General features: G+C 41.1%; 1 protein-coding gene across 2 annotated transcripts in view; it reads left to right on the top strand.

Annotated features, from left to right (window-relative positions):
- The window catches only part of col4a2 (collagen, type IV, alpha 2), a 280817-nt gene that overhangs the window by 162089 nt on the left and 106030 nt on the right, over positions 1-12698 (top strand). For both annotated transcript variants that reach the window (XM_039745915.1, XM_039745914.1), the window contains exons 15-19: positions 697-759; positions 837-881; positions 2557-2610; positions 2966-3035; positions 11237-11347. In XM_039745915.1, the coding sequence (XP_039601849.1) occupies positions 697-759; positions 837-881; positions 2557-2610; positions 2966-3035; positions 11237-11347 (343 nt within the window). The remainder of the gene's footprint in view (positions 1-696; positions 760-836; positions 882-2556; positions 2611-2965; positions 3036-11236; positions 11348-12698) is intronic.

The following is a 12698-nucleotide window of genomic DNA, read 5'->3' as shown; positions in this document are numbered from 1 at the left end:
CAGCTAATATGTTAAAATCTCAAATTGTGAGACTCTGAAATAAAGCAAATGGGAGGCAGTTTTTCAAGGCTACATATTCATTTATATATATGTAGAAAGCTGGAGGATTGAAGAAGGAGTAGGCCAAAGGAATGTTTCCTCTTCTGCTACTATATTTGCATACAAAGAGAGCCATTTTATTTGCCCAAAAGACAACCTAGCTACATGAACCATCCTTCTGAATGTTAAAAAAAACATGCTTGCTGTTGAATTTCTCTGAAAACTCACTCATTTAGTTGTTTAAACTATAAAAATCTTGTGAACTGTTCTGACATATACTGTAACTGAAATAAACCAACTACATGGTCCTCCCCTTTATCAAAAACCAATGGAAAACACATTGAGACCTTGTTTGTCACACCTGTAACATGTAAATGCATTATGCACATAACCATGGTTTGAAAGGACATTTTGGTGTTGGTAAAATCGTAGAACAACAACACTTTCTATTGTAGTACCCAATCTTCTTCATAATTTTCTTTACCTGCTGTCCTGTCTGTAATTTTCTAGCACTAGGTAGACACCTCATGACAAGGTGTTACAATTTCAGCAAAGCCAAGGCTGAATATTTCACTGATTATTACACTTGCTTTCTTTATTCTCTCTTTTACGTTATTAAATAGGTAAATCATGACTTTTTATTTTCAAATGTTACAGGGTCTACCTGGTTTTGGGGCAGAAAAAGGAGAAGACGGGGTAGTAGGTTTTCCAGGTGGAAGGGTGAGTAGCTGAACTGTATAGAGTTTCTGTCCTTTCCATATCTGGTGCAAATAATAATGTAGCCCCATTTTTTGCAGGGTGCACCAGGCATAGATGGTTTGCCAGGGATTCATGGAGAAAAGGTAATTTAACAGCATCATGCTAAATTAAATCAGTGTAGCTCAACTTGATTTGTGACTGTAATGTTTTAACATGAAACATGAAAGTCATTTCTCTTTCTCTTTAAGAGGAAAAGCATTTCAGTGACCACCAGGTTTCTGTATTATAAAATTAATCAAAAGGATTGAGGTACCTCCTTGGTAATCCCCATTTAATAGGTACTCATATTTCTCCAAATAAACAGAAAGTAACCAAAAGGTGTCAGTGTTTGTTGCTATGGTGGCTCCTGCAGTGATAATTGTCAGTGCCAAATGCAGGTTCTTGAATTAACTTCCTGTTTGGAGGTATGAACTGCACTTGTTCTCCTGCTTGGAACTTTCTGCTCAGACTAGTAAAAGGGGAGAGGACTCTCTGGAGGTGAATTACCCATTTCAAAAGAGCACTGAAGAAGCCCCCTTAGCTCATGTGACTGACAGTAAATACATATTGTAATTTCCTGCTAGAGACAGCTACACTATACTTTAGTACAGGGGTTCTCAATGTCGGTCCTGGGGGTCCACTGTGGCTGTAGGTTTTTGTTCTAACCAGATGCGTAATCAGTGACAACACCTGATAACACTGATATTTTTTTCTTTTCTCGTATTCTACTTTCAGAAAAGCACAGCAGCATTATTTTTACATGTATAAGACATTTACAAATATTTCTGCTTTTGCTATAGATTTAAATGCTTAACTCTCTTTTGTTGATTTCATTATATTTTGCCCTTTCTCTGTGCAGTTTTCTCCTTCATTGTATCTTAAAAATGAGCAGAGCAGACACCCAGACGATCAACACTGAATCGTGAAAGGCTGCAAACTGCTTTAGCATCAAAGCCACTAATTAGTCAATAATGGATTAATTAAATAATTAGATCACCCAGAAAAATAGAATGAACATCAAGAATATTGTTAAAAAGAAAAAGAAATACATTTTCCCATATAACTGCTTTTTTGTTTTTTTTTTACCAAACTTAGTTTTCCAATTTCTATATTGTTCCTAAAACACAGAATCTGGAAAATAACAGTTCACTTAATTAGCCATGGAGTCCAATTAAAAACAGAAACTGATTGGAACAAAAACCTGCAGCCACAGGGGGTCCCTAGGACCGACGTTGAGAACCCTGCTTTAGTATATATTTTGATAGACCCTCAATAAAGTGCTTCTAAAACATATGGTTACTGAATTTTACACAGTCAAGGGATTTGTATTAGTTCTAAGTATTACAGTGGATTAATGTAGGCAGAAGCAGTACATCTCAATAAGGTTAAATAAGACCAGCAGTGACATTCCAGTTGTCATAGCCCTGGTGACAGTTACACAGGTCCTCATATATCTGTGACTTTGATCAGGTATTGTTTTCTTTCGAGCCAAAAGCCCAATCTCAGGATTTCATTCACATTCCAAACATAAAACATTCCTTCATTATATACTATTTAAAAATATATATGAGTATCTTTTTGTTGTCTGGACTGTGTTCTTGTTACATTGTGAAAAGGGTACAAAATTAAATAATCATCAATTGGTAGGGAGATCTCCACCACTTGGCACTATTGTATGCCAATGGATAGACCCTTTAAGTATTAATTATACTTTGTTTTTCCAGTATCAAAATCTTGAGTTCAGTTTCTCAGAATTTTCTTTTTTTTTACCTATTTTAGGGAATGACTGGAACTGATGGTACCCCAGGACAACATGGATTTAAAGGACTGAAGGTGACTTAAATGGATTTTTATTTGATCTTTCTAAGTAGTTGTTAAGCAATTGGAAAATTGAGTGGCCATGTACCATTTTATTGAGTGCCTCTCGGGTTCTAGTTGTCTGATTTTAGTTAAGCTTCTATAATAAAGCATCATAAATTACAGTAATAAATTGATTATCACCAATGCATTGTTTTTAATTAGCCTACGGTTTATATATTGTTTTTCACAGTTTATTTTTCCTTTAATAATGGGATTTTAGATTATAATCTAAGGAGTACTTAATAACAAAACATGTCTAATACTTGCAGAAATATGACAATTAAACTTAGCACATTATAATGACTTCTGATATCTTGAATTTTATTAGGGTGCCAGAGGTGACACAGGACCCAAAGGAACAACAACTTTTATTCGAGTTGTCCCTTCCCAGATTAAAGGTATTTGTAATGTCACAATCCCTAGCTTCTTCCATAGATTGAAAACTGCATAGAATTAAAAAGGCTGAAATACGTTATTGTCATGTATTAGGGGCAATTGAGAGGAGGACCTTCCAGCCTTAAAATGTGTCCTACATTGGTTCCATATTTTTATGAACCATTCTGTTGCATGCAAATTGACAATAATCGGTGTTGATGGGAGCACAGAGCAGAGTATACAAGTAAGATTTAGCAGAGGATTTCCTTTCTATTGCTAATCTGGAAGGAGTAGATTTCTGTTGATTTACAGAAATTTATCATAGAAACATCTGCCCATTAATAACACAGAAGGTTAAGCAGTGCCTTTAAGAGTTGCCTTTATAAGGTGTGGCCATTTTGACTTCCAGATAAATGATGAGTTGAGTCTAGCTGATAATGTAAGATTCAACTGGCAAAAGTAAGATGTTTGATGTTTTCCATTGTACTACATAAGTTGTGCTTAAGGAAATGTTTCAATTTCCTCACGATAATTATTTCAAGGAATTTACACTCTGATAAAAACAGCCCGAATTCACTGGAAAAAAAGCACGTTATTCAAGTTAATTTTGTTTAATGCCAATGGCGTGGGTGAATATGTGTCAGAGATATAAAACACAATATCGTCAGCATGAAGAAATATTTTTAAATTGTTCAAGCCCGTCCCTTATGATTTAGGAGGATACCCCATATTAGATTAGGCGTGGTTTATGTATTTATTATCTGGTGCATTATGGGTTCATGCTTGTCATGTTCATGCCCCTAATTTTTTACCATCATTTAACCTTTGGAGTCCTGGAAAACATGTCTGTTATGTCTGTGGACTGCACTTTGGGATTCAGGAGTGACACCCTGTTATGTTATCTCATATTTCCTTAATTTATTTTGGACTTGACAAATTTGCCTTTAGTTTATGCTAATTTTTATATAGGTTTTGATTTTGAACTTTTATTTCTGTATGTGCTAAAAACACTCTGGTTCACCTAAAAAGAGTTCATCAGTCACAATTATATCTCATGTAAAATTGTGTAAAATATACCCAGGAAAAAATGCAATCTGTATTGCTAGGTCACATGCTTTGCGATTGTCTTGCATTAAAAAATTTTGGATGAAGATTAAATCTCTTGGATAGCCTTGGATCAGCAATTACCCCAATTGCTTTGGAATACTGCTAAATAGGAGAAAAGTAAGCTCTGAAAATTACTTGCATAAAGACTTGTTTTGGTCAGCCAGAATAATTCTAATCCATCCTGAATAACTCAATGAGAAAGTGAGAAATATTCTACATTACATGAAATTATGAAAAATGAAATACTCTTGATAAGGATGCGCTCAGAACTTGGAAAGAACTCATTAATGAGTTCAACAAAGAACCAATTTATTTGGGTCTCTGTAGTTGTAAAGTTCTCTAATTTGGTTGTGAGGTGAATGCTGTGTTTCATGGATTGTTGCCAAAGTTTACTATTTTATTTACTGTTATTTTCATTAGAGTGATTGAGTTGTGTTCTGTTTATAAATAAAAGTGATTCAGTTTAAAAAAAAAGGTATGTGTAATGTGCCACAGTGTGCCCCGGAAGTACTGTGGCAATACAGGTAAAAAAAAAAAAAGAAAAAACTCTGCCTTGGTTTAAGTAAGGGGATAAAAAAGAAGCTGAAAAGGTGTAGCAGACTAATAATTCTAATGCTAATCGTAGGCTATACGAGAGCATGAATGCAACCATTAAAGAGGATATTAGAGAAAGTACAAGGCAGTTAGAGAGGAATAAAACAGACAAGCCAACAGGTGACCCAAAGAGATTCTCTCAGTATTTTAGTAGAAAAATAGTTGTGAAGGATGAGGTGAGTTTTAGAAACAGTAAAGGGAAATAAAATATACAGAGAGTAAAATACAAGGTGAGGCAGAAAAATAACCAGACTGTGCTTGGGGCTTTCCTGGAAAACCGTCTGGAGGTCGGCTGAACGTAAATCATAGAACTATATCCCCTCCTGCACTCCCTCTCAAACCAGCGACCGGCTAGGTATATCCTGAGAATAGCCCAGTCAGTATTTGCACAACAATCGCTACACAAGTTGCTGTGACAATGTCAGGTGAAAAAAGCAAATGAACACCAAGACAAGACAAGTGCACAATGCTTTTTCCATAAAGCAGTTTTTGACTGACAAAAACATTCCTGTCCTCGATCATCCTCCTTATTTGCCCGATTTAGTTCCCTGTGATTTTTACTTTATCCCAAAAATCAAGAGTGACCTGAAGGGAACACATTTTTCTTTAATGGATGAAGTGAAGGCAGAAACGGCAAGTCTGTTGAAGACCCTCAAGCAAGAAGATTTCCAGCACTGTTTCAATCAATGGAAGATATGTATGGAGCGGTGTAGAGATCGGGAGTATTTAGAAGGTGACAATGTTTAGAATGCTGTAATTCATCAATACATTTTTTTTTACCAATCCAGTTATTTTTGTGTCTCACCTCGTAGCTGATACTCTAATCTTGCATTTTTCTGAGGTCTTCATATATGAGGAAGTAGATAACCTTGCAGCAACAACAGGGACTACTAAGGCGGTATTGAGTAATTCGAAAACTGCAGAGGGATAAGTGCTGATTAGATTACATAGGCTAAAAGCAAACAAATAATCAGGACCAGATAATATTTTTTCTCAAGAGCTTAAGAAAGTTTGTAAGCGCATATATAAACCCTTGATGCATATTTTAGGACATCACTGCGCACTGGAGAAATTCTAGGGAATTAGAAAATGGCAAATATTCATTCATCCATCCATTATCCACCGTTTATCCGCGGTTGGGTTGTGGGGGCAGCAGCCTAAGCAGGGAAGCCCAGACCTCCCTCTCCCCAGCCACCTCCTCCAGCTCCCCTGGGAGGACCCAGAGGCATTCCCATGCCAGCTGGGAGATATAATCCCTACATCGTGTCCTGGGTCTCCCCTGTGGCCTTCTCCCAGTGGGATATGCCTGGAACACCTCCCCAGGGATGCGTCATGGGGACATCCTGACCAGATGCCCAAACCACCTCAACTGACTCCTCTCAATGCGGAGGAGCAGCGACTGTACTCCGAGTCTCTCCCAGATAACTGAACTCCTCACCCTATCTCTAAGAGAAAGTCCAGCCACCCTGCGGAGAAAACTCATTTTGGCCGCTTGTATCCGAGATCTTGCTCTTTCGGTCACTACCCAAAGCTCGTGGCCATAGGTGAGGGTAGGAACGTAGATCGATTGGTTAATCGACATCCTCGCCTTTTGGCTCAGCTCTCTCTTCACCCCGACGGACCGTTGCAGATCCCGCATTACTGCGGATGCCGCACCGATCTGTCATCCTCCCGCTCCATTCTTCCCTCACTCGTGAACAAGACCCCAAGATACTTGAACTCCTCCACTTGAGGCAGTAATGTGTTCCCAATCCAGAGAGAGCATTCCACCCTTTTCCGGCTGAAAACCATGGTCTCGGATTTTGAGGTGATGACTCTCATCCCCGCTGCTTCACACTCAGCTGCAAAACGCTCCAGCGAGAGCTGGAGGTCACTGTCCGATGAAGCCAACAGAAGCACGTCATCCACAAATAGCAGAGATGAGATTCTGAGGTCACTGAACCAGGCCCCCTCCGCTCCTTGGCTGTGTTTAGAAACAAAGGGCAGCCCTGGCGGAGTCCAGCCTAAACAGGAAACAAGTTCGACTTATTACTGGCAATGCGGACCAAACTCCTGCTCCTCCTGTACAGGGACTGAATGGCTCGTAACAATGAGCCTTGTACCCCGTACTCTTGGAGCCCACCCCACAGGATGCTTCAAGGGACATGGTCGAAAGCCTTCTCCAAATCTACAAAACACATGTGGACTAGTTGGGCAAACTCCCAAGCTCCCTCCAGGATCCTGGCCAGAGTGTAGAGCTGGTCCCAGTGTTTTCCACGGTCGGGACGGAATCCGCATTGTTCCTCTTGAATCCGAGATTCGACCATCGACCGAACTCTCTTCTCCAGCACCCCTGAATAAATCTTACTAGGGAGCCTGAGGAGTGTGATCCCCCTATAGTTGGAGCACATCCTCAGGTCACCCTTCTTAAAAAGGGTGTACCACCACCCCGGTTTGCCAATCCAGAGGCACTGCCCTCGATGTCCATGTGATGTTGCAGAGACGTGTCAACCAGTACAGCCCCACAACATCCAGAGCCTTGAGGAACCCAGGGTGAACCTCGTCCACCCCAGGGGCTCCACCACCTGAGAGCATTTTAACTACCTTGTCGACCTCGGCACCCGATATGGAAGGGCCCCCCCGGAGTCCTCTAGCTCTGCTTCCTCTAAGGAAGACATGCTGGTGGGATTGAGAAGATCCTCGAAGCATTCCTTCCACAGGTTAATAACGTCTGCAGTTAAAGTCAGCAGAGCCCCATCTCCGCTGTACACAGTGTTGGTGGGGCACAGCTTTCCCCTCCTGAGACGTCTGACGGTTTGCCAGAACCTTCTCGGTGCAGACCGAAAGTCATTTTCCATGGCTTCCCCAAACTCCTTCCATGCCCGAGTTTTTGCCTCTTCAACAGCCGATGCCACCACATGCTTGGCCCGCTGGTACCCCTCAGCTGCCTCTGGAGTACCACTGGTCAACCAGACCCAATAGGACTCTTTTTTCAACTTGACGGCCTCTTGAACCTTAGGTGTCCACCACCGGGTTCATGGATTGCCGCCACGAGAGGCACCGACAACCTTGCGGCCACAGCTCCGTTTTGGAGGCTCGGAACATGGCCCTGAATTCAGACTGAATGTCCTTCGCCTCCCTCGGAATGAGGTTGAAGTTCTGCCAGAGGTGGCAGTTAAAAATCTTTTTGACCGGTTCCTCCTCCAGGCGTTCCCACCAGACCCTCATTATACGTTTGGGTCTGCACGAAGGAGCAACGTGGTTCCGCTCTCTTGTGGGCCCACCACCTGCAAGAGAGGCCATAGGGGTCGGATGCAATGTGATATGGGTGTTTGTCGAAGGCGGGAACTCTAGTGTTCCAACCATCAGTTGCTGAAACTGGCTCTTGGGACATGGAATGTTACCTCTCTGGCAGGGAGAGAGGTTCGAGAGGTACCGGCTAGATATAGTTACGCTCACCTCTATGCACGGTCTGGGCTCTGGAACCATTCCTCTTGAGAGAGGCTGGACTTTGTTCCACTCTGGAGTTGCTGTGGGTGAAAGGCGTCAGGCAGGGGTGGGCTTACTTATGGCCCCCCGGCTCGAGGACTGCACGTTGGGGTTCTCCCCGTTGGATGATAGGGTTGCTTCCCTGCACCTTCGAGTTGGGGGAAAGACACTGACTGTTGTTTGCGCTTATGTGCCGACGACAGTTTGGAGCACCCAGCCTTCTTGGAGTCCCTGAAAGAAGCGCTGCGAGACGCAGCTCCTGGGGACTCTATCGTCCTGCTGGGAGACTTAAATGCTCACGTCGGCAACAACAGTGAAATCTGGAGAGGTGTGATTGGGAGGAATGGCCTCCCTGATCTAAACTCAAGTGGTGTAAAGTTGTTGGACTTCTGTGCTGGTCATGGATTGTCCATAACGAACACCATGTTTGAGCATAAGCGTGTCCATAAGTGCACTTGGCGCCAGGATGCCCGAGGTCGCAGCTCGATGATTTACCTTGTAATCGTGACATCAGATCTGCGGCCTCATGTCTTAGACACTTGGGTGAAGAGAGGGGATGAGCTGTCAACTGATCACCACCTGGTGGTCAGTTGGATCAGATGGCGGGAGAGGCTGCCGGACAGACCAGGCAAATATTAAACCATTATATAAAATGGTGATTAAGCAGATCCAAGCAATTAGAGGCTAGTAAGCTTATTATGCATCTCAGATAATTAATGGAAGGAATTATTAAGCCTAAGATTGAGCAAAACACAAATAGTTTTAATGAGCAGTCAGCATGGGTTCAAACGGGAGAGGTCGTGTTTTACTAATATGCTGGAATTCTATGGGGAAGAAATAAAAGGATATAATCAAAATGGGGAATATGGTATTATTTACCTTGTCTTTCAGAAAGCATTTGATAAGATCCCAAATGAAACATTGGGAATCAAACTGAAACAAGTCAGAGTTCAGGGTGTGGTGTGTAGATGGGTGTAGAACTGGCTAAAACACGTGTATCATCCAAGAAGATTATCTGAATCTTTGGTAGGAATAAATAAGTACAGCGTTTGCTCAAAAAGTATTTATTTTACATATAGATATTTTTTCTTGCCTGTTTATTGGTGGCAGAGTGCTTAAAGGGAACTATTTAAAAGAAAAAATTAAACAACTTCTTGGTGTTTTAACCTGTGTCCTGCGTCCGTCTGTTGGGAAAAAGGGGGTAACAGTGCCACCTAACATCCACTCATTGACACTAGACTTACTGTAATATGCAGCCACTCCCCATTGCACAAGGTAAAGTGTAATTTAGCAGACCTGATTGTGTTCTGAAACTAATGTGCTTCATGGTTAACTCACTATTTACTATGTAAATGCAAAGCCTTCCTTTATGTTTAACATTTGCTTTGAATTACCAAAATATTGTGAATTAAAATGAAACAGGGTGGCATGGTGGGTAGCGCTGCTGCCTCGCACAGGAGACTCAGGTTAGCCTCCCAGGTCCTCCCTGCATGGAGTTTGCATGTTATCCCCGTGTCTGCGTGGGTTTCCTCCCACAGTCCAAAGACATGCAGGTTAGGTGCATTGGCGATTCTAAATTGTCCCTAGTGTGTGCTTGGTGTGTGTGTGTGCCCGTGGTTTGTTTCCTGCCTTGCGCCCCATGTTAGCTGGGAGTGGCTCCAGCAGACCCCGTGACCCTGAAGTTAGGATATCGCGGGTTGGATAAAGGATGGATGGGTGGATTAAAATGTTAACCCCTTGAACTAAGATTCAGATTCCACCAATTTTATGCAAAGGTTTTTTCGACTTTCACTGGGAACACTCTTCCAAAGTACAGTATTTTGCATGGTGCTGGAAGAAATTAGTCAGGCAAAGTCTTCAAGGAAGTTTATTTTAGTTTTAATTTCAAAGGTGACTTAGGGATGTATATATTCACAACTGTACATATCTTGTGAAACAAAGATGTAAAATTCTGTGGACCACTTAAATTTTGGAGTCAAAATAATCATGTCTTCATGACAATAAAAAATGTCACTCATTTTTTTTCCCTTTATTTGTCTTACTATCTATGTCTCACTAAAACTTGAAGAAGAAACACATTTTCTTAACAGAGTTCATGTCCAACATGTATATTTAATTTCTTTCATGTATTTACCTTTATAAAGTAGGAGGAAGCAACCACATTTCTATAAGGGGAATGGGGGAGGGGGTGCTTTTAATCAGTCTGCTTAGATAAAGCTGAAGAAAATGTAGGTATTGTATACATGTCTGCATTCCATAGTAATGCATAGTAATCCAAACATTTATTGTGCTTGCTGCAGTCTGTCTGATTTGAGAAACCTGAGAAAGGGGAACCTTGAACGGAGTCTCTGTATGTGCTAATGAGAATTCAGTGAGACTGAGTCCAGCTTCTTTCTCTAAAAATGATTCTGGGATTTACACATGAAGAGTAAAGCATCTGTGATTGCAAACTTGGTCATCTGTGACATCTACAGGCCAAGCTGAGTAACTACACCCAATAATGTTTGTAGTCTTTCAGCTGTGACACAAAAAAATAAAGACCAAACTAACAAGTGCCACAAAATGTATTTAGAATTCTTGCACACCTTCCAGCCTATTAAAACAAGGAGAAATGTATAAAATGTATAATCGTTCCAAAATAATTAGTGCTACTTTTGTCTGTGCCTCGGGACATGACCTTCAGAGAGGCAACATCAGTTGACAATAGTTCAGGTGACTCAGTAGCTTTTGGTAGTCACCAAAAGGTAGAGTCCTTCAGTGACGCATCACTTTAGGAATCCATCTTAGTGAGTACAGAAAGGAAGTGGCCTCCAGGATTATTTGGAATTATTTTGTAACTATGATCCCTCAAAGGGTTATTTACATGAGAATGAATTATTTTCCTCCCTACCACTGCCCACTGGACTCTACTATATTTATGTTACCAGGATTAATATTTTGATTTCTAAACACTCTGAAGTGGTTTGCCTCTGCCAATTATGAAAGTGTTACTCTGTATAAATACTAACTAAAATGATTAAACATCATCATACGTTTTTTGTTATTTTTAATAAAGGTGAAGCAGGAGATGTTGGCGTTGAAGGAGAAAGAGGAACCAAGGGTAACAGAGGTGACTCAGGCGAGGCTGGTCCAGCTGGCTATCCTGGTATACCTGCAAGCACAGCTGGTAAGTTACCCATCAAAGGACCAATGTGTTTAAACTGCTGTGACACTAAAGAGGTTGGTTTATTATTTGCTGATAAGGGAATGACCGAAGTAGCTAGTGCTGTTGACTAGAAACATAACACATCTCAATGACTTCCACTCTGTGTCTATGAATTCTGAGAAAGGTTAGTAATGGTCATGTGTATAGTTTTATACCAAGATTGCTTAGGTCCATGCCAATTTTGGATTAGTTTTGCCAAAAGCCTTGCAGGAATAGTGGTAGAGTTCAGGATCAGGTGTGACAGAGAAAGAAAAGGGAAGAATTGATGCTGTAGGTGAGAGTTAAAGTTTGCAAAGTAGGCAAGTTACCTCACCAGATACTGTAGAATGGTGAGGATGCAGGGAGGAGAGTTGGTGAATTTAAAGTTTAAATACTTGGGATCAACAGTACAGAGTAATGGGGATTGTGGAAGAGAAGTGAAAAAGAGAGTGCAGGTAGGCTGGAATGGGTGGAGAAGAGTGACAGGAGTGATTTGTGACAGAAAAATATCAGCAAGAGTGAAAGGGAAGGTCTACAGGACAGTAGTGAGACCAGCTATGTTATATGGGTTGGAGACAGGGACACTGACCAGAAAGCAGGAGACAGAGCTGGAGGTGGCAGAGTTAAAGATGCTAAGATTTGCATTGGGTGTGAGGAGGATGGACAGGATTAGAAATGAGGACATTAGAGGGTTGGCTCAGGTTGGGCGGTTTGAAGAGGCGAGATTGCATTGGTTTGGACACGTGCAAAAGAGAGATGATGGGTATATTGGGCAAAGGGTACTAAGGATGGAGCAGCCAGGTAAGAGGAACAGAGGAATGTCTAAGAGAAGGTTTATGGACGTGGTGAGTTAGGACATGCAGGTGATGGGTGTAACAAAACAAGATGCCGAGGACAGGTAGATATGGAAAAAGACGATCCACTGTGGCAACCCCTAATGAGAGCGGCCGAAAAAAGAAATTGTGCTCGAGTGAATACTAAGAAACATTACTAAGAAAAAAAATCAAATGATCATTTTTTTACATACCTCCATTAAAACATACACCATCATCCAGTGTTTTGAAAAATTAATATTACATTGAAAAACAATGAAAATGCAAAGAGTGCACTATTGACAAATACCAGGAGGAGCCTGTAGTATACTTGATAGCAATTGAAGAATAAGGGACTGTATATGCTCTCCAACATTGTAAAACCAGGATAAAGCAGAACAGGATGAAATGATCAAGTTAGCGAAAAAAAAGTTGTTATAGTGTAGGGTATAGTAGTGAAAGTATCATCTTAATAAATAACATGGATTATTGAAACATCTAGGCACAGCAGTTACAGAGGT

Source organism: Polypterus senegalus, chromosome 2 (assembly GCF_016835505.1).
Source record: "Polypterus senegalus isolate Bchr_013 chromosome 2, ASM1683550v1, whole genome shotgun sequence".
Classification (NCBI taxonomy): Eukaryota; Metazoa; Chordata; class Cladistia; order Polypteriformes; family Polypteridae; genus Polypterus; species Polypterus senegalus.
Note: the sequence above shows the minus strand (reverse complement) of the source record. Positions and strands in the feature narration are given on the sequence as shown.